This window comes from Nylanderia fulva, unplaced genomic scaffold (genome assembly GCF_048542155.1).
Source record: "Nylanderia fulva isolate GAGA-0341 unplaced genomic scaffold, ASM4854215v1 Scaffold162, whole genome shotgun sequence".
In the NCBI taxonomy this organism is placed as follows: Eukaryota; Metazoa; Arthropoda; class Insecta; order Hymenoptera; family Formicidae; genus Nylanderia; species Nylanderia fulva.
The window spans coordinates 30,628-53,180 of NW_028189857.1; the positions used below are offsets into that span (position 1 = coordinate 30,628).

At 37.5% G+C, this 22,553-nt stretch overlaps 3 protein-coding genes and 2 pseudogenes across 5 annotated transcripts in view; 4 read left to right on the forward strand and 1 right to left on the reverse strand.

The window, feature by feature from the left end:
- LOC114943642 (uncharacterized) overlaps nt 1-22,553 on the forward strand; it is a 139,029-nt gene that overhangs the window by 5,847 nt on the left and 110,629 nt on the right. The gene's annotated exons all lie outside the window — the stretch shown is intronic.
- Nucleotides 14,360-15,496, forward strand: LOC146723873 (uncharacterized). Its single transcript, XM_085480959.1, has one exon. The coding sequence runs from the start codon at nt 14,375-14,377 to the stop codon at nt 15,494-15,496; it is 1,122 nt and encodes a 373-aa protein (XP_085337085.1). The 5' UTR covers nt 14,360-14,374.
- LOC146723874 (uncharacterized) lies at nt 15,573-16,985 on the forward strand (annotated as a pseudogene).
- On the forward strand, nt 17,597-18,119 carry LOC146723875 (uncharacterized). Its single transcript, XM_085480960.1, has one exon. The coding sequence runs from the start codon at nt 17,598-17,600 to the stop codon at nt 18,117-18,119; it is 522 nt and encodes a 173-aa protein (XP_085337086.1). The 5' UTR covers nt 17,597.
- Nucleotides 20,430-21,921, reverse strand: LOC146723876 (uncharacterized; annotated as a pseudogene).

A 22,553-nucleotide genomic window follows, 5' to 3' on the forward strand; every position in this document is an offset into this window, starting at 1 on the left:
TTAACTAATTATCCCTAAACATTAATAAAGAAATATATAAGTATTTACGCAATATAAAATAATTTCAATATGACAAGTTTTATATTATACATATATCCGATAGATTATATTTATATATCAGACAATTAAGCGTCAATTTCTTATTAAATCAGATTATTTACAAAATTTCTTCTTCGGTTTTGCTAAAATTAGACGCACGTTTTATAGCATTATTATTAACTTTCTTCTCAATGTTTCAATATAAACTGCCATTGTCACCAATTCGTGTCTGCGCAATGAGTAAATTACTGTTACTTAAGTTTACTTAACTTAAGTTTAACTAAAGTTTTAATTGATCTGTTCTCAATAAATAATGGAAAAAACATAAAACTATAAAACTATATAAATAACTATATAAATAACATAAAAATCTATATATTATTACATATAAAACTAGTTTATTGATTAAGAAAAGTTTTATTAAACTATATATATAGTTTAAACCATTAATGAAAAACCGACTCGTAGTATCTTTTTTTATTAATAAACGTTTCGGTCCTTAAGTAGGATTGGATTTTCAACATAAGTGAGTTAATTCCATCTTGTTTGTCTGTTGACCTTCGGCAAATCGTTTAATGGTTTTCATAATTAGTTATTTTCGGTTTTAGCCATAAAAAATGCTTTATTTCTTTCCGGGTTGGAGAAGTTGTTAACCATTATTTATAAAATCCTTTTTTAATATTCAGTTGTATCATATGTAATAATCTCGTACACTAGCAACCTGACGTTGATAACGGGGAGGGGGGGAGGCCTACTCCAGGATCAACGATAAGAACGTGATGAAATTTTTTTATCCCTTTTTTACTTTTTTTTGCTTTTTTATTTTTAAATTCTTTTTTAATTTAAAAATAAATTTAATTTTTAGAATATTTTATTTTTTACTTACTATTTTATTTTATACTTTTTATTCTGATATACTTTATTTTTCCTTTATTATTTAAATATCTTCGCGTCGATATGCCTGTTTTTCTTTATTTTTTTACTTACATTTTTTTTAATGGAGTCAACAAAACTAATTTCTTTCAATTTGCAAAGGGGGTTTTAACCCGAACCCACTTTCCCCGCTTCAAGATCCGCTAGTGATCTAATATAAGTATTTGTTTTCGGTATAAGTTCTATGAAACTATTGTTTTTCGAATAATGAGGAAACAAAGTGACATTATCAAAGCCAATTTTATTTTTGAATCAATAAATTCGCAGTTTTTAAAGAATTAAATTGCGATTCATTATTGGATACGGCACGATTGGACACCGCACGTTTGAGCACGTATGGAGTTTTTACAATAAGTCTTATAACTCTAAAAATGCTTAATGGAAAAATATTTTATTATAGTGTTTTGGAAAGATCTCGACATCAGCTACAAGAATATGTAATAAAAATTGGGGAGTATTATTTAAAATTTTCATTTTGACCTTAACCGGGCTTTTCAGTCATTTCAAGGTCAAACAGATATGATCACCAAATAATTTTTTTCAAACCCTACTCTTTTTGTTTGAAACATTTTTTTACTAAATCAATATTTTCTGAGATATTTTGCCGTTCCGGAACTTTTATCCCTCCTTGTCTGCAGGATGTTTACAAATTAAATAGCCAAACTTAAAATACGAATTTAGGACCCCAAAACAAACATATTTTATCTTCAAGTTTGTTGAAAATGCTTCCTTGAAGAGATATTGTGGTTTTTAAAATTTTGAACTATAGGAATGAGAGAATAATATCAAAATAATTTAAATTTAATAAAAAAATATAAATAAAATTAATGAACAAACCCGCTCTGTATTTGAATAACAAATTAAAGTGGTAAATTAAGGCCAACTATCGAACAACATTGAAAAACAAATTAAATTAATGTATAAAACGATTTTAATGTTAAAAATTCACATATTTTGAAGTTGTACAAATGTTTCTACTGTACTACAGTCTTCATTAGTGTTGAAATTTATAAATATAATCATCTTAATGATGTACAAAATAATTTCAAAAACATAAACAATTTATATTACATTATTTTAAAAAACAAACAAAATTTAACATACAAGACTTTGGAACTGAGTCATTAAGTTAAAAAAACCAAAACAAAAGATATAAAATTTCTTGTTTTTTCGTATATGTCATCACATTATCTTATATAAACTATTACTAATTTTTTCCGTCATAACTGTCAAAACTGTGTAAGTCCTGAATTGAAGGGATCATCTTCCAATTCCAACGTTTGATGACGTGGAAATCGTTGTCCCTTAGTTTTGCCGCTAAATATAATGATACAATCTTAACACTGCGACTATGTGAATTACGAAAACTCTTTGATTTAACGATTAATATAATAATCAGCTTACTTATGTGAAATGGATGTTTGTTACTGCGAATTTGAAATTTTCTTTTTTGTTCTCAACACAGTTATGATAAAATAGTCATTGTCCCTTTATATATTGTGATGAGAACATGTTCTATCTATATTACTATAACTTATACATGTATTGTTTGTTTTTTATCTATATCTGTTAACTTCTCAAGTAAAGACAACATTGTCAATAGTTAAAGGTTAATTTTTTTATTAAAAAAATGTGTCAGATAATTTTTCTACAATGTCAAAATAACAGCTTTCAAGAGATTCGATGTCTTTCTTTAAATTTATACTATTTTTATGTTCTTTTATGTATAACATTTTAGAAATAAGTCTTTTATTATAGTTGATTTCATGATCTAATATTTTAGTCCTTTCCCAGTCAAAAGTGTGCTTATTATTTAAAATATGTTCAGAAATCACCGAATGTCTATCACTAAAATTATCGTACCAATTTATATTACAGTCATAAGAAAAAATTCTTATGATTAATCAAGTTAAAAAAATCAGAATATATTAATAGTATCAGACCAATTGAATTTAGTTGCATTCTAGATGAAAATAAAACTTCACAAACTAAGAAATACACACAATCGGCAATATTATATAACCAAAATAACAATATCATTAACATTTCTATCACTCCTAATAAATTTACAGAAAAAGAAATTAACCCGCTAGATCACACGAACAGTAAATGATTCATTAATTTAACTAACACGCAAATTTCAACGAAAGTGGTCAGTTGGTTGCAAATGAGTAGTAATTTTAGTTTACCAATAAATACGAACAATAAAAAAATAGCCATACATGAGTTTATCAAGGATTTAGAGTGCAACACTAAGAGAAATAAGATCATGAATCTCCCAATGATATGCAATATAGCAATTCCCCATTTCACATGATTTTTACACAAGCGACCCAATATCACACCGACACATATTAAAATAGCTTCTATGGTTAAGGCAACCACCAATTTTAAAAGGCATAATCCAGACATTTTATTCACAAGAGCCGATAAAGGGAACGTTACGGTAGCAATGGAGGAAAAATATTACATAAATAAGGTTGAAAATTTGCTAAATGATACTAATACTTACATAAAAATCAATAGTAACCCAGCATTAAAAATAGAAAGAGATTTAAATATCATTATAAAAAAATGGCTAAAAAAGGATTTTATTACCAAAATAGAATACTATTATTTGCATTCGAGTGATAGCCTCTTGCCCAAAGCATATGATTTGCCCAAAATCCATAAAAAAGACACTCCTTTTAGAATTATAGTTTCGTCGGTGAACACAGCTTTACACCACATAGCTTTATTTATCCATAAAATTTTGATTAAAAGCATTCCTAAAGCGAATAGTTTTGTTAATAACAGTTTCGATTTGTGCAATGCTCTGTCTGGAAAAACTTTAGACAGTGAAGATATAATAGTTTCATTAGATGTTGTCTCTTTATTCACAAATATCCCTCTGGATCTTGCAATGCATTAATAATAGATGGCATTACATCGAACCACAGACTAAAATTCCAAAAAACGAACTTTTGAACGCGATTAAATTTATATTAACATCCACTTTTTTCAAATTTAACAACACTACATATAAACAAATATACGGAGCTTCTATGGGATCTTCCCTATCTCCAATAATTGCTGATTTAGTTTTGCAAGATCTTGAAACATCTATCATTGACACATCTAATTGGAATTTGACTTTTTACTATCGTTATGTAGATGATATCTTATTGGCAACAAATGCGGAAAATATATCATATATCACAGACAAATTCAACGAATACCACGAAAGACTGAAATTCACAGTTGAAAGAGAAGAGAATCGTAGCATTAGTTTCCTTGACATTTCTATTAATGTGATTGAGGATGCAATATATGTAGATTGGTTCCATAAAAAATTTTTTCAGGTAGATTTTTATCTTTTTATTCCAACCATCCGATGTGCCACAAATTAGGCACTATTTATAATTTAGTGGACAGAGCACTGCTATTGTCGAATCCTCGATTCCATGATAAAAATTTGCATAAAGTTATAAATGTTTTGTTATCTAATGGCTACCCTCTTGGTCTTATTTTCAATGAAATAAATCGCAGGATTAAGAATCTTATCGGCAGCAAATTAAATATAACTGATAAAGAAAATAAAAAGGGTCTTCACGATAACAAAGATAAAAATAACAAATTTGTTGCAATTCCATATGTAGAATCCATCTCCGAAAAAATATCAGACAATATTAAAAAATCGGATGTAAATATAGGATATCGTGTCTTGAAAAATCTAAACAATTGGATTAAAACACATAAAGACAAGAATGATGACTCCAGCAATTCAAATGTTGTATATAAAATCAATTGCAGAGGCTGACAAGCAACTTATATTGGACAAACAAAAAGACAATTACGTACCAGACTTAACGAACATAAAAACAATTTTAAATTAATAATAATCTTTAAGGTTGCCAGTAATAATTAATAAAAAACCACTCCTCAACGTTTAAAGTCGACCAGACTGGCGATAATTTATTGTGAATAATTATTTGAAATACAACGTTTCGGCTGTCATTGCAGCCCTTTTCAAGTACATCTATAAAAAGTTCCATCAAAATAATTATAATTTAATACACTTATTCGCAACAAATAATTATACATTTAAAAACAAAAATGTGTTACATACCAAATTTAAAACAGTAAATCAACTTCTATGCAAACAACCGACAATGTTAACGCTTGTTTTGATGAACAATGCAAGACTGACAGAAGTAAGCACAAAATAAATAGATGTTAACTGTTCGTAAGAATCTTAGTCACTAAGCGTTAAGAAAATAGAGACGAAACTAAATGTGTCTTTCGCAATTTAAATCGTCATAATAAAGTCAAGTAAATAAAAATAAATAAATAGGTGGATATAAAAAAAAAAAAAAATAAAAATAAAAAAAAATATAAAAAAAAACGACTTAAATAACGTCAAGAACACGATCATAAATTCCACTAAAATTCTCCGTATCTTTCTGTAAATTAATACTTTTTCCTTGTTTTTTTATGTAAAACATTTCTGCAATTTCTCTTTTTCTTGTTTGTTTTTCTTCATGCAGAATCACCGGAGAATCCCAACGGAACTCATGATCGTTGCACGTCCGATGCAAACTAACGACAGAATGCAATGTCGTGTCTTTTTTTATGTTATTTCTATGTTCTTTAATGCGCGTTTCTAAATGTCTCTTTGTCTGTCCAATATACGCCGAATCGCAATTCGCACATTCAATTTTATAAACAACATCAGTTCTTTTTAAGTTTTCGATCCCATCTTTACCTCTTTTTATCAATGTGTCCAATTTTTTTGGGACAGTATATAAAGCATCAATTCCATTTTTATTAATGCAACGCGTAATATTCTCGCTCAGATCTTTAATGTAAGGTAACACAATGCAATTTCGCGTATCAAATTTATTTCGATTGGGCGAGTTAAGATTACCGCCAAATTTAATCGCTCGAAGTCTTTTATTAATGTTTTTGTTTATAATTGTTAACGGGTAACAATTATTAATAAGAATTCTTTTGATTAAATTAATATTTTCTTCATGAAACATAAGGTCAGCGAGTAAAATAGCCCTATCAACTAGGCTTGTAATCACGCTAATTTTATATCTCATAGGATGATTTGACAGAAAATTAATATAGCGGCCTGAATTTTATTTTTTTATTTTTTTTATTTTTTATATCCACCTATTTATTTATTTTTATTTACTTGACTTTATTATGACGATTTGAATTGCGAAAGACACATTTAGTTTCGTCTCTATTTTCTTAACGCTTAGTGACTAAGATTCTTGCGAACAGTTAACATCTATTTATTTTGTGCTTACTTCTGTCAGTCTTGCATTGTTCATCAAAACAAGCGTTAACATTGTCGGTTGTTTGCATAGAAGTTGATTTACAATTTTAAATTAGATTCTGCAAGACATTCGGTGATTTCTGAACATATTTTAAATAATAAGCACTCTTTTGACTGGGAAGGGACTGAAATATTAGATCATGAAATCAACTATAATAAAAGACTTATTTCTGAAATATTATACATAAAAGAACATAAAAATAGTATAAATTTAAAGAAAAATATCGAATCTCTTGAAAGCTGTTATTTTGACATTTTAGAAAAATTATCTGACACACTTTTTTAATAAAAAAATTAACCTTCAACTATTGACAACACTATTGACTATATAAACAGGCTTTGATATAATTATGACACATATTATTCCCTGATATTGCTGAGTCGCAACAACCAACACAAAACATCAATATATAAGTTATTGCTAATTTATATTTTTTGGAGTGTTCTTCATTGGAATCCTTTTAATATATCTATTTTGTGGGAAAAAAGGGCTTGAATAAATGAGACTCATCTCGTGAAGATGCCGGAACAGACTGTTCGCGCTGTCCAACGACGAATTTGGACTCCGTGCATTTATTTGAGAGATGGTCTTAAACAGAAAACATCTAAGAATAATTGTTTCAACCATTGTAATTAAATCGAATGATAATCGAAGTTTCGTCTTTACATAGCTTGCGAGATCATGTTTAAATTTCTTTATTATATTTTATAATTTTATACATGCGGTTAATTGTATTGATAAAGACCATTAAGGTTGAAACGTCTACATTTATATTATGAATAAATAATTTTTAATTATTCTTACATCTAAATTATTTTAGCTCGTATATTTGGCCTACTTTTTATGTTTTATTAATATTAAGGACGAAGTTCCTAAAAAAAGAAGGTATTCGTGGAAATTCGTTCAGATGAGGTATTTCATCGATAGATTATCTTTAATGATTTCAAACATTATACTTGAGTATCACACTTGACAACAATTATTACATTACAATCTGACTTATCTAAACTACAAAATAGCGCAACAGGATAGTTTTCGTTAGTTCCTGGTTCAGTAGCTAATCACTGCGCCTCATGCGTTTTCGAGCTTGCTGGAGGCTTCCGTTACGTTTGCCGAACAGTGATAAGGAAAACTCACAGGAGTATCGCCAGTATGTATCTTAAATCGAAATTAGGTCATTTAAGGAGCTTCTAAGTCCTTCAAGACTAGCTTGTGACCTTCGCAATTCTCGCCACCTTCATAATAATGAGTGAGTCCCGATTGCGCACAGTACCAATCGGACACGACAATATTTCCCGATCGAACACAGTCCCAATCGGAAACAGTTTCGATTCGTCACAGTTCCAATTGAACACAATTTTAATCGGACACATGCTTATAATGAACTTTGTATACTGCGAAAAGTTACAAACCTATGTGGAAATATACAATTGTAGATCTTATTAAGAACTGAAAGCACCGGTTAATATACATATAAACCTTATAAACTTATTTGGAAATGTGTCCGTTAGGCACTGTGCCTGATCGGGATCGGGATTGTGTCCGAACGCAACTATATATGTCCAATAAAGACTGTGTTCGATTGGGACTATGTTCGATCGGGATTGTGTCCGATCAAAACAGTGTCCAATCGAAACTGTGTCCGATTGGGACTGTGTCCGATCGGGAAATATTGTCCTGTCCGATTTGTATTTTGCGTAATTGGGACAATTTCGTAATAATAATGTTAAGTTTCAAGTTCGCCACCTTTTCTAGAACTTTAGAGACTCGTACATACTTTTCCGGCAATTTACTGTCACGTCCGATTTGCTTCGCTCCTTTCAATTTCGGATAATCCGGAATTATTTAAAATAAACGTTTTAAAACAGATTACATAAACGTATTAAAACAAGCTACATTTAAATAGACGTTTAAACGAATTTAAAAAACTCATTGATTACAATAACTTAGCCATGCTTTCTGCTTGCTGCAATGTCAATTTTTTCTCTAATCCGGTTCCATCTGTATAGTTGCTTTTAATTACTTTTTCCATTAATTTAAAGTTAATCCAACTTTCTCTTCATAATTCTTACAGATTTTAAAATCAAAACGTGAGATATTTAGTATCGTAATAATTGAGAAAAGTATGACCATCTACTCTACGTTCACAGAGACAACGATTACGAATTTCGTCCGGTTCGCGCAAATCCTACCCGACTGACTGCCCATTTTGTCCACGCCGCCAAATATATCTTGCAGGCCAGACCCGGCAGAGGGAGCCCGCACTTAACTTATTAACTTACAAAGACTAAATTGTGTGCCGGGGTCCAAGAATATGATAATAACGCACTGAGTAGTGCGCTTGAATCGCCCCATCTGATCTCCACTTTGTCCAAAACTGCGCGGAGCGTAGTCGTTTTTTCCGTAATGAACTATATATAATTTACTGTGTAAAGTATCTAAAACAAAAATAATTTAATAAATATATAAAAATAATTATTAGTCAAGACTAAAATGCTTACATTTGTATAATGTTTAAATACTAACATTTATTTTAAATATTATTTTTAAATATTACATTAATGCAGTTTTATCAAAACGAATAAAATGCACTTATCGAAACAAACCCTATGTTTGTTAGAGTCCTAATTGTGCACATTAAGGATGGGATACTGTTGCAATAATTTTCTTTTGTCAAATGTCAAATGATAATAGCTCCTCTCTGTAGCAACTTGATTGGAAAGACATTTATAACTTGTCAAAAGTTATGAGATGCCTAATTATCTCTCTTATTTAATGCAATTAAAAACTTGAGCTTTCTTGTAGAATATACACAATTCAAGAATTTTTTATTTAACGTCCATAAAATTAAAAGTTCAACAACATTTTTTAATTTTATTTTTTATTTTTTATTTTTTCTTTTATTCCCTTTTTTAGGTTGTGCAGACTTTTTGTTTTAGTCACTTTTTAAGCAATTCTTTTTTCATACCTTTAGATATTATTTTTCTTTTTCAACGATAAGTTATTTTTAGCATGTCAATAAGTGAAGATTTAGCTATAGATAAACTTCTAATTGATGAAAAATTCAATGTAGGGGATGAATTTTGCTCGGATTACAAAAGTAAAATACGATTTATTATCTTCGACACACAGCGTGAACGTAACACAAAAAAGCCCAGAGAGAGAGAGAGAGAGAGAGAGAGAGAGAGAGAGAGAGAGAGAGAGAGAGAGAGAGAGAAGAGAGAGAGAGAGAGAGAGAGAGAGAGAGAGGCCGGAAGAAGCAGTTACATCTACATCCAATTGATTTCAAAATTAATAATTGAGATCGGCGGGAGATTTGAAACAAAAAATTAAACTCTTATAAGTATTATAAAAATAAAAATAAACATTATTTTAAATTTAGGTATTTCTTTTTATATAATATAATTGCAACACTCCCACTAAAAGAAAACATTAAAATTTAAGTAACACTCTTTCTCTCTCTCTTTTTACTTCTCAATAGTATTAATTAATAGTGTACAACAAAAAAATATTTTTTTTTTTTAAGTACTTTAGTACTTTTACGAAAATAAAATTATTTGTTGATGTTCAGGTTTAGGCTGATTTCTCTTCTGCTCAAGATATTTAGCTTCTTCTGCGTCTCAAAAGTTATTTTTAGCAAAGATTTTATTAATATATCAGCTTGCTGCTCTTTTGATCCAACGTGCTCCAAAAAGAACTCCTCTTCTTTGTACTTGTCACGTATAAAATGATAACGCACATCAATATGCTTCTTTCTTTGGTGAAACTCGGAATTTTTAATGAGTTTTATTGCACTCTACATCTCATGTTATCTATGTGGAGAGTTGTCCTTAGATTGTTAAACAGAGCTAAATCAGAGAGTAAACTCTTCACCCATATGATTTCCTTAACTGTCTAACTCGCCGCTACATATTCAGCTTCAGTGGTGGATAATGTCAAACTTTCTGCTTCAATTACCTCCAGGCGATTGTTGCTTCACCTAGCTTGATCACAAGACCTGTTGTCGATCTTCTCGTCTCTATATCTTCGGTATAATCTGCGTCGCTGAATGCTTGGAGGCAGTTTTTCTGCCTTGCAGGAAAATAGAGTCCATGATCCATGGTTCCTTTTATATATTTGAGAATCTTTTTGCAAGCATTCCAATGTATTTTTTTTTATTCTTCAAGATGTTGACTGGCGCTGTTTACGGAGAATATGATGTCCGGGTGTGTATCTATTGACAGATACATGAGACTATATAACCTGACGATATGGGCAATTTGAAGCTTCTTGATGTCCATTTTTATGTATATTTGCACACATCTGATGATGCGGGTCAGCTGGGACTGCAACTGCATTAACACCCTTCATTTTAAAACGATGCAAGGTCTTCTTGATATAATTTTTTTAATGCATAAATATGGATCTATCAGCTAGCCACTCTATCTGCAAACCTAAGTATGTATTTATTTCACTTGATGTAATATCAAACTCTTTTTGCAGTTCAAATTAACAGTTTGTTTATTGTATCTTGTTTTATAGTAGCAATAATTCCATTATCGATATATATTGTCAAGATTAGCTGATTATCCACATCTCGGTTGGTGAACACATACTGGTCTGCGTTCGTCGGATATAGTCCAAATTTGCTTAGTACGGTTGTGAAATGATAATTCCAGCATCTAGATGCTTGTTTCAAACCATATAAGCTACGATTCAATCTGCAGACTCGCTTAGTTCCGTCTTCATACCTTTTTGCTTGTTGCATATAAATGGTTTCATCAATTTCTCACACAAGAAGGCATTTTTGACATCAACCTGTTGAAGATACATATTTTTAGATGTTGCAACAGATAAAATCATACGAATCGAATCAAATCTTGTTACTGGACTAAATGTCTCATGATAATCGACGCCTGTTATTTGCTTGAAACCTCGAGCCACAACTCTTGCTTTAAATCGCTCCACGCTGCTATCACAGTTTTGCTTGACTTTGTATATCCAATGATTGTCGAAAATTTGTTGATTATCAGATGGGTTTATCAACGTGCAGGTCTGATTCTTTTTCAGCGAGTTATTCTTATTGTCCATGGCTTTCTTCCACTTATTTGCATCGCTGCTCGCAATCGCCTCCTCATATGACTGATTCCATATAATCTACAACAGATATACATGCATCATGATACCTGCTTGGTGATTTTATCGATTTGCGGTTTCTCACTTGATATTCTCGATTCTGCATGTCTCTTTTTATTTCTTTTTTCTCGGTTACACTCTGCAGATCATCTTTTGTATCACTGTCGTTACTGCTATTTCGTAATGAACCTTACATTGTAACAGGTCTCAGCTCCTCTTCAATTGGTGTTGTGTCCTCAACAATAAAACTTATTCAATTGATTTTTTTTCTATCAGATAATGTTTATATCGTCGACCAGTAAACACGACATCTCTATATATTTCGATTTGATCACGCTCTGGAAGCCAGATTCGATAGCTTTTTGTCTTTTCATTATAGCTGTAGGTTAACGTTTATACTTATTCTCTACGATTCGCTGAGTAGGAAGAGTGTGGTCGCTTAGGATTTGCTAGGTTTTCCAAGAGATTACACAAGTTTAAAAAACATGTTCACATTTATTTTTACACTATATACAATTGGTTGCGTGTTTGTGTAAGAGATAATCCAGAGGAACGTATTTCCTCTGGTCTGCTCGTTTTCGGGTCTGCTGGTTGTTTGGTCAACCTTGCTCGGGGCCTCGGAAGTCTGCGTTCCTTGTTTCAGGCTTTTGGTTGATGTTCAAGGGTCGGTTTGTGTCTCCACCGACCTGCGTTGCGGTATTTCTGCGGTAAGCGGCAAGTAGTGTGGAGTTCGCGGTCGCCTAAGGCTTCCGTCGGACGACGATTTGCTTATCGGTGACGAGGGATGTAGTTCTAACTCCGGTTTTGATATTGTGGTATCGGGGACCGGAGCTAGGGTGCACACCTGTCTAAGTGCTTCTTGGGCCTCTCGAGTCTGTCCCCGGGGGGACTTCTTGTGCCGCTTGGTGTCCGTCTCGCCGAAACGCTTGGTACTCGACTTACGGCGTTTGGCCTCGGTGTCGCGGTGTTGGACGTTAAGCCGGGGCAACGGCAGCGGAACGTCGCTGAGGAAGCGTATCTTCCTCCTCGGTGGTGAGTCGGTGCCGTGGCTCGTGGCATGGTGCGCCGGGGTGTGAAGCGCCGGGTTTTCGGCGGGAAGCGTCTGGGATATGGTGTACAGCACCGGAGTCTGGGCGAGGATCGCCAGGGCCGTGGCGTGTAGCGCCTGGGCGTGGAACGCTGCGAGAAGGCGAGGAAACGCCGGGTTCTTAGCAGGAAGCGCCTGGGATGCGGTGTACAGGGCCGAAGTTTGGGCGTGGAGCGCCGGAGAGGCGGCGTGGGTCGCCGGAAAAAGGCGAGGAAACGCCGCAAGGCGAGGAAGCGCCAGGTATAGGCGAGGCAGCGCCACAAGGCGAGAAAACGCCGAGAGAAGGCGAGGAAGCGCCGAGTAAAGGCGTAGGAGTGCCGGTACCTAGGCTCGGAAGGCCGAAGCCTTTCCATGTCAAGAGGTGTAGAGGCGTTGGCTGGGTCCGTCGCCACAGTGATGCCAAATCCCGAAAAACTGGTCAAAATATGAAAACGTTATTCAATTTGTATGAAATTTAGTATATAGGGGTTTTTAAGGTCGCTGATTACGAATTCAAAGTCAGAATTAAAAAAAAAAAAAACAAAATGGCGGATTTAATATGATGAACATAAATGTTTAGATGCATAAAATTTAGTCGAAATACGTATAGTACACCTTATTAACCAGGAGAAAGATATTATGTTACAAAATTAAAGATGTATAGCAAGAACATAAATATTTATATAATAAAACCATAATTTTTGAAGCTTAATAACTCAATAATCAACAAAAAAACTATTATTTATTAAAATTACTACTAAAATTATAAAAACTATAAGCTTTTCCTCTAACGCAACATAATATAATAACATACGAAACCAGAGAAACGGTTATATTTCTCAAAATAAAATATTTAAATAATAAAAGTGTAAGGATAACTATGGGAGGAAGGGGGAAAGAAAACTTAATCACGAGGTAAACTATGGGTATACTATGGGAGTTCTAACCCGGGGGCAATGAGGGGGGTGAGGGGCGGGGGGGAATCGGGGGCGAGGGGGGTGACGTCACGCGGGGGGAGGGGGTCTTATCAGTAGATAAGCTTATCTTTTGTTTATAAACATATTAGATAACCTGATAAGGGGATCATGTTACCTGATAAGGGGATCATGTTACCTGATATATTTATAAACAAGATAAGATAAGGGGATCATGTTACTTGATATGTTCATAAACAAGATAAGATAAGATAAGCGGCGTCTTTGAGCGGTATCAAAGTTTTCATAAATTTTCTCCGAAAATCCAAGATAAGATAAGCTAAGTTTTCGAATCCAAGACAAGCGGCGTCTTTGTAAGGTATCAAAGATAAGCTTGAGCGGTATCAAAGTTTTCATAAATTTTCTCCGAAGATAAGATAAAAATTCTGCGAATGGCTGCCGCAAAATCCAAGCTTGGATCGAGCGCCGACAATCAAGGGGGTTGCGTTTCTTCATCTAAATTTGATAAGATAAAAATTCTGCGAATGGCTGCCGCCGTTTTTTTTTAGGCTGAGCGCCGACAATCGGATATCTAAATTTGATAAGATAATTCTGCGAATTACTAAGAACAAAAGGTTTGCCGACAATCAAGCGGGTTGATCCGTACAGGTTGCGACATGTTAATCCGATCCGACGTGTCGATCCGACGGGGTGAAATTTATCTATGTATTTCTAAGAATTATCAGCGATATCTAAATTTTCTCCGAAGATATCACACAAATATTTCTCGCGAATTAACAATTGCATCACCATCCCCACGAACAAAGGGATGATCGGGATATATAATGAGGACCGATGCAGCTGCCGGGCCATAGTACCACTGGCGAGCGCACGCTTCATTCGAGGTGCAAGAAAAAAAGTTTAGTGTGCAAAGAAGTTTTTTTTGTAATAAGTGTGAAAAAAGTGAATTTTTTACAAAAATGGAGAACGTTGAGCGCGACCTGTTGGAGCGTTCCCGCCAAGTTGCTAACTTGGGCGAATATTTCGGATGGCTGCAAGAGTGCGAAGAATTTATCGAAGAGCTGGAAGAACGCAGCCGTGCCAAGCGTCCACGTCTCTCAATTGGACATAGGCAATCTCTCGTGGCGAGAATAGCGCGACTCGAGGGTGCGAAGGTGCGCTTGCAGAGACAGTATGTCGGTGAATCCATGTTTAGTGGTGGATCCATACCTAGTGGCAGCGGCGGCGGATTCAGTGGCGGCGGCAATAACGCGCAAAGACTCGTTTGGCGCGAAATCGATACGGCGTTCGATAGTCGTATACTGACCGGTGCGGTAATTAACGCAGACCACATCGAACCGCGTCAGTTTTTGGAAAATGCCAAAGACATTGTAGTCGAGAACGTGGAGAATGTGCTACAAAGACACGCCAGTGTAAAAGTGAACACTGTTTTCAACGGCGAATTTGTGTCCGGTGACAAACGTGCCAATAAAAGTATTAACACGAGAAACTTTGAACTCTTTCGCACGTCCGATGTACGCGAGTGGTACGAGCGCCGCGTAATCAAGCCCACGCTAGCATCGCTAGAAGAGTTCCAGGAACGCGATAGCGGTTGGGCATTGTCGCGGATAATAGATTTGACAGTGAATGTAAATAAGTACAATCCAATGCGCGCGGGATGTCATGTCAAATTACCGCAAAAAATTATGGCAAAGAGAGCGGTGGTTAATGTGCGATCAGCGGACAATGCGTGTTTCGCATGGTCGGTGGTGTCCGCTCTGTACCCCGCTGAAAGACATATGGAACGAGAATCCTCCTATCCGCATTACACAACAGTGCTGAATCTCCAAAACATTGAGTTTCCAGTGACTGTGAATCAAATTAAAAAATTCGAACTTGCAAACGACATCTCCGTAAACGTGTACATCATCGAGAACGAGAACATCGTCCCGTTGCGTCTTTCGGAAAAAAAGGACAGGCACGTCAATCTGCTGTACGTGGAGGACGAACACGGGCATTTCACATGCATAAAAAATCTGTCTCGTCTCGTGAGCTCGCAACTGAGCAAACACAATGGTCAAAAATTTATATGCGATCGGTAAGTATATATATATATTTATTACACGTAAATTATATTTTTAATTAAATTTTCATTAAATTTTTTACAGATGCCTACATTATTTCGAAGCGGTAGATAAATTGCAGGCGCATATGGAAGATTGCGGGAAACTGAACGACTGCGCTATTCGGTTGCCGAGCGAGAATGACAAGTGGCTCAGCTTCGACAACTACACGAGGAAGGAGCGGCTGCCGTTTGTAGTGTACGCCGACCTCGAGTGTGTTTTGGCAAAGACCGAAGATGCCAAAAATCATCAACACCATCAAGTGTTCAGCATTGCATACTATGTACAGTGTTCGTACGACAGTTCGTTGTCCGCGTACAATTCCCGCCGTAGTGTCGATTGCGTCGCGTGGTTTGCCGAACAGCTTAAAAATTTAGCAATCCGCGTAAAAAATATTTTAACGACCAATGTCCCCATGGTAAATTTAACGCCTGACGAGTGGTTAAAATTTCGCACCGCGACGCATTGTCACATTTGTGAAAAACCGTTTGACGAAGACGATACACGCGTCCGCGATCATTGCCACCTCACCGGGCGGTACAGGGGTCCTGCGCATTCAAATTGTAACTTAAATTACAAAGAATCATTTTGTATTCCTATAGTCTTTCACAATCTGTCCGGCTACGACGCGCATTTTATTATCGAGGACATAGCCACAGCGTTCGAAGGGGAAATCGAATTATTGCCGATAACAAAGGAAAAATACATTTCATTCTCGAAAACTGTTAAATTGACACAAGATAATAATTCGAAAAATTATATCAAATTACGGTTTATCGATTCGTACAAGTTTCTCAGTGCTAGTCTCGACAAATTAGCGTCATTTTTGGATAAAGAAAAACTAAAAATTTTACATTTGGAATATCAAAATTTAACTAGTGAAAAATTCAATTTATTGACACGGAAAGGCGTCTTTCCGTACGAATACATTGACTGCGTGGACAGATTACAAGACACACGTTTACCGCCGCGCGACTCATTTTACAGTTCCTTAACCGGCGACACAGTATCCGAGAGTGATTACGCGCACGCTGAGACCATCTGGAGCCGATTCTCCCTTCGAACGCTAGGCGAATATAGCGATTTATATTTAAAAATTGATGTCTTGTTATTGGCCGATATATTTGAGAATTTTCGCGATAGTTGTATAAAAAGTTACGGACTCGATCCCGCATATTATTATACTCTCCCCGGATATACATGGGACGCCATGTTAAAACATACGAATATAAAATTTGAATTATTAACAGACATTGACATGGTAATGTTTGTCGAACGAGGTATACGCGGCGGCCTTAGTCAATGTTCAGGCCGATACGCACAGGCTAATAACAAGTACATGCAATCGTACGACCCATCGAAACCCTCATCGTACCTCATGTATTTCGATGTAAATAATTTGTACGGATGGGCAATGTGTCAACCATTGCCGTATGCCGATTTTCGGTGGGTCGACAATATATCGAATTTTGACGTATCATCTATCGCGTTCGATTCGCCTATAGGCTATGTTCTCGAAGTAGATTTAGAGTATCCGCGGCATCTTCATGACACGCACATTGACCTACCGTTTTGCCCGACGCGCGATAAGCCGCCCGGCAAGCGGGAGTATAAACTCCTCGCAACGCTTTGCGATAAGAAGCGCTACGTGATACACTATCGTAATCTACAGCAGTGCACGCGCCACGGGCTACGCATAACAAAAATATACCGCATACTACAATTCACGCAGTCAGCGTGGCTGCAAAAATACATCGAACTCAACACGCAGTTTAGAACACATGCGAAAAACGATTTTAAAAAAAATTTATATAAATTGATAAATAATGCGGTATTCGGCAAGACGATGGAAAATGTGCGCAATCATGTTGATGTAAAATTATTAACAAAATGGGACGGACGGTACGGTGCGGAGGCAATGATCGCGAAACCAAATTTTCATAGTACTAGCGTATTTTCGGAAAAATTAGTTGCAATTGAATTACGCAAACTCGAAGTTAAAATCTACAAACCAATCTACGTCGGCATGTGCATACTCGACATATCAAAAGTATGTCTTTATGAATTTCATAACGAATACATGTCACCGCTCTATCGTGACAATTGTAGAGTAATGTACACCGACACGGACAGTTTAATATATCAAATTAAATGTCAGGATGTCTATGAAAATTTGAAACGCGATATCGCTCGATTCGATACCAGCGACTACGCCGCGAATAATGCGTACGGTATACCACTCGCGAATAAAAAGGTGCCAGGTCTGATGAAAGATGAGAATAACGGCGCGATAATGACCGAATTCGTCGGGCTTAGAGCAAAAATGTATGCTTTGCGGGTGGACGGTAAAAAGGACACTAAAAAGGCAAAAGGCGTCAAAAGTAACGTCGTAGCGAGTAGTATAACATTCGACGATTATACGCGTTGCCTTAATGACGATATTGAAATGACGCGTCAGCAGTCATGCATAAGATCGAAATTGCATAAAGTGTATACCATCAGCGAGACGAAAATTGCTCTAAGTCCCTACGACGACAAACGGTATGTCGTACCTGAGTCGACCGACACCTTGCCGTGGGGACATTATCGAATACCGTTGTAAATTATATTTATTATATTTATTATATTTATTATATTTATTATATTGTGAGGATGTATTAATGAGAAGTATATATATATATATATATTTTATATATTTTTTGTTATATATTGTATACAATATATAGTATGTTATACAATGATTGAATAAAATAACATTAAATAACATTGTTTTTATGTATCCAAGAGTTGTGCGAACTGTCGAATCCCAGCCATTTCACGTAAACCTCGTCACCCCTCCTGCGCAGTATTTTCTCCACGAGGTACACATCTGGACAATTTGCGCGATGCAGCTCGTGCTCGTAAAACGCTCCAGCGATAGATGTCTTGCGATAATCCTCGAGTAGATATGTTACGGGATTAGTATGCTGCACTTTAACAATCTTAAACATCTCGGTTGTCCAATTTGGCGTGTAACCCTTCTCGAAAAGTTGTTTGTACTTGCTGACGCGTACCTGATCACCTACTTTGAACTTTGCCGGGCCCGCGATTTTTACACGATTGTACACGGTAGCCAAGAGTCTTTCGGCGATCGCGGGGGTAACGTCGGCGGGTCGCATACCAATCGTTCGATGCTTGCGTCCGTTGTAATCTGATACGAGGCGTGGCAGTATGTCGAACCACTTGTAAGTGCCATTCAGCGTAAACATCTTCCACATGTCGTTCTTTAGCGTGCGATTGAATCGCTCGACGACCGATGCCTTCAATATCGAATATGTCGAATAGTGATTAATGTCATGTTTTCGCATAAGTCGTTGCACATCGGCGTTGTAAAATTCCTTCCCGTTATCGGTTTGCATGTTTTTCGGACATCTCTTGCTGTCTCGAATTATCTCAGCGATTGCGTCAGCTGTCTCGCTTCCTCCTTTATTCTTGAGTGGTACAGCCCACGCATACTTGCTCAACACATCGATGACGGTGAGTATGTAGTGGTAACCTCTGTTGAAACGGGAGTACGGACGCATCTCGACAATGTCGACTTGTCACAGATCATCGTATCCTCGCACTATGACGTGTCTTCGAGGGAAATTTTTTCTCGCTGACGCGTGCAACTCGTTTACCAACTGCCTTCTCTCCAAACTATGTTGCTCGTTGTTATTTTCACTATTCATTCTCGTTCGTTCACGTTGTTTCGGGGTTCGTTCACGTTCGTTCACGTTGTTTCGGGGTTGTTTCGGGGTTTGTTCACGTTCGTTCACGTTGTTTCGGGGTTCGTTCACGTTGTTTCGGGGTTCGTTCACGTTGTTTCGGGGTTCGTTCACGTTGTTTCGGGGTTCTTTCGGGGTTCGTTCACGTTCGTTCACGTTGTTTCGGGGTTCGTTCACGTTGTTTCGGGGTTGTTTCGGGGTTCGTTCACGTTGTTTCGGGGTTCTTTCGGGGTTCGTTCACGTTCGTTCACGTTGTTTCGGGGTTCGTTCACGTTGTTTCGGGGTTGTTTCGGGGTTCGTTCACGTTGTTTCGGGGTTGTTTCGGGGTTCGTTCACGTTGTTTCGGGGTTCTTTCGGGTTAGGTAGTCGTTATAGCGTAGTTCACTCCCGTCCTTGGCCCATTCGAAAATCGTCTTTGACTCGTTTGCAGCCTTTTTCGCAGTCGTTTCTGATCCGTTCGCAGCCGCTTTTGAATCGATCGTAACCGTCCCTGACCTGTTCGCAACCCTTACTGAGTTGGTGATAGCCTTGTATGTAACCTTTAAGGACTTGTTCGTAGCCTCGTTCGCAACCCTGTTTGACATGATCGTAACCTCGATCGTAGCGGTCGCGTTCACCACCGTTTCCAGGTCGTTCACTGCTGCTTCCGGGTCGTTCACAGCTGCTGCTTCCGGGTCGGTCACTGATACCACTCATTGTTGTTTGGTAGCACGTCGATCGTAACCACTTCTTCTAGACGTTTGTTTGATGGACGTTTCTGAGCCAACCGCTCATTAGATGTCTGAGGTAGTGTTTGGTGCACGCAAAAGTTCTTTTATCGCAGTCTCCAACGCTCGTACATCCTTCTCTAACGCAGCCAGCTTCTCATCTAACTCTTTCTGTTGGACCATCAATGTTTTAAAGCACTCTTCCAGGTACAATTTGTTGACGGCATCGGTATCCGCCTCAGGTTGCGCTACACGGCGAATCTTGCGCGATCTCGCGTCATAATCTGTAGCGACGCGACATAGAGCGTTTTTACGCTCACATCTTCTCATCAATGTGTGCCAATGATCACCGGTTGTATCAATTCTCCTCTCGAATAATCCAAATTTATTGATGGACATTTTTTGCAATGCTTTGTAGAGTGTCACGCGATGGACTGAATAGATTGTCGGAATCCTTGTTTAATTTATAATAATGCCCGCTTCCCGCAGTTCCTCGATGATCGACAGGATCTCGTTGTCATGCGCGTTGTTGCCAGCTTGGCGCAAAGCGTCGAGCAATCGTAGGCGATCCACTAGCTCGTTGGGGTCGTCCCAGTGCACGTAATCAATCTTATTGTCGGTTAGCGTCATAGCGCGAGGCATTCCAGTGCCAGATTTTGGGCTCTCCACCCGCGTCAACGGTGCGATGATATATTTGTACTTGTCCCCCCTTGCTACCCTTCACACGACCTTGCGCATCAAAATTGCGTTTATGCACGTTTGTCGCCAATAATATGTGCTTGTATTTTTGTAAATCGTCCTCCTGGTAATCGGGTCTTTTCTTGAAGATCAACTCGTACAATCCGGGCGTTCCAATGTACCGCGTGTCGCCTATGATTATATTGTCATCTTTGTCAATCGCAAATCGCTTGCTGCCGAGCCGCATTTCATTCTCGCCAAAGTAGACTCCGTATACATTATCAATTTCTTTCTTCTCATCAGCACCGAGGAGAGCGTCCATGTACTTTTGTCCTAATGGCCCCCAATCTTTTCGCATCATTTGTCGACCTTCCGACGATCTTAACCAGTGTCGAAGGGATATTTCAGGCGGGTTACGCGTGGTTTCCAAAACATTTTCGTCTACGAGCACTTTGGATATCACAGGTTGTGCGCTTATCGGTGTAGATGTTGTCGGCAGTGAAGCGTCCAATGGCTTCGAAATATCATATTTTCTCTTTTTCAATTCCTCCTCTTTATATCGCTTGATAATTTTATGTTTTCTCTTTTTCGGTGTCTCCCCCTCATACCGTGTCTCGATCTTCACACCGTCGTCGTCGTCGTCGTCGGTGTTAGGCTCGTTTTTCACCGAAATCGTCGCGTTGTCGACAATCTTTTGTAGCGGCTCGATAATAGGTTTAAAGTGAGTCTTGACGGCGATATCATCATCGATCTTTCCGGTCTTCAGAGCGCGGTGTTTCTTGCGGATCGATTCGGCCGTCTTCGCAATCTCCATGGCAACCTTTTCACGCTCGCGAATATTATCAGCCATCCTAAACTCTAGAGAGTGCTGTCGACGACTAATGGCTCCGCGGTATCGCGAACTCGTTAAATCCTTTTCTGTATCGCCCGTTCGTAAGCGAGCTGTCCTTGTCTATCACTAGAAATCCATACTTTTGTTGCCAACATGTACGACATAACTCCCCGAAATCCTCATACGACATGTCGGTATTCACGTGATCGTTGTACACGTGCTTCAAATTGGTGGCGTCCTGTTTAAATAGGATTAGCAGGTTCGCGTTGTCGCGTATAAGATGTTTCGGTATTCTCGCGTATGTCTGACAGAGATAGAAGCAGTCGATGTTCGAGTGGCGCCCCATTGAGAAGTACTCTCTTATCGTATCTTGCTTGTCGCATGCCACGTCATCAAAGACAAAAATTGAATTTGGACATGCCTCGCTCGGTGGAATGACGTCACTGTTATTTGAGAATGTAAAGTAGCCGATTTCGTCAATTGACGTCAATAAATCTTCCAAATAGCGATATTTCGGCTGTTGCAGCGATTTCGAGTACACGTACACGTTCTCGAAACGCACACCGTGCGGACTTTCCAGCAGGCTTATCAATACGTTGGTTTTACCACAATTCGAGGGGCCGCAAACGATCGCGCGTATAGTTGTCGGTAGCATCGTACCGTGTTTGCGCACACCTTCGTTCACGCTGCAGCGTACTCTGTCGTCGTAATTCATCACTCGTATCGTCAGAGGTTGTCGCACGAATTTCATTTTCTCACTCCCGATTTGACCTCCAACGTCCGCCTATTTATAGCTGCGCGGACTTGCGCTTTGCTCAGTATCGTCTAGAGATTGCGGCGGATGTCAACGAAAATAGGCACAGGTGTATTAAATCGTGCGATAAACGCACTTCCGGTCGAGCTTCATATCCCCGGCTATCAATTTTGCGGCCCGGGAACTCGTTTGGAAAAGCGATTGGCTAGAGGTGATCAAGGCGTCAACCCATTGGACGCGGCGTGTCGTGAACACGATATAGCGTACTCTCGGAGCAGCGAACTCGCCGAGAGACACGCGGCGGATAAGGTACTCGCCG

Excerpts from the sequence above, each read along its gene's own strand:
- LOC146723873 (XM_085480959.1), top strand. The coding sequence starts at position 14,375 with ATGGAGAACGTTGAGCGCGACCTGTTGGAGCGTTCCCGCCAAGTTGCT.
- LOC146723875 (XM_085480960.1), top strand. The coding sequence starts at position 17,598 with ATGTCACCGCTCTATCGTGACAATTGTAGAGTAATGTACACCGACACG.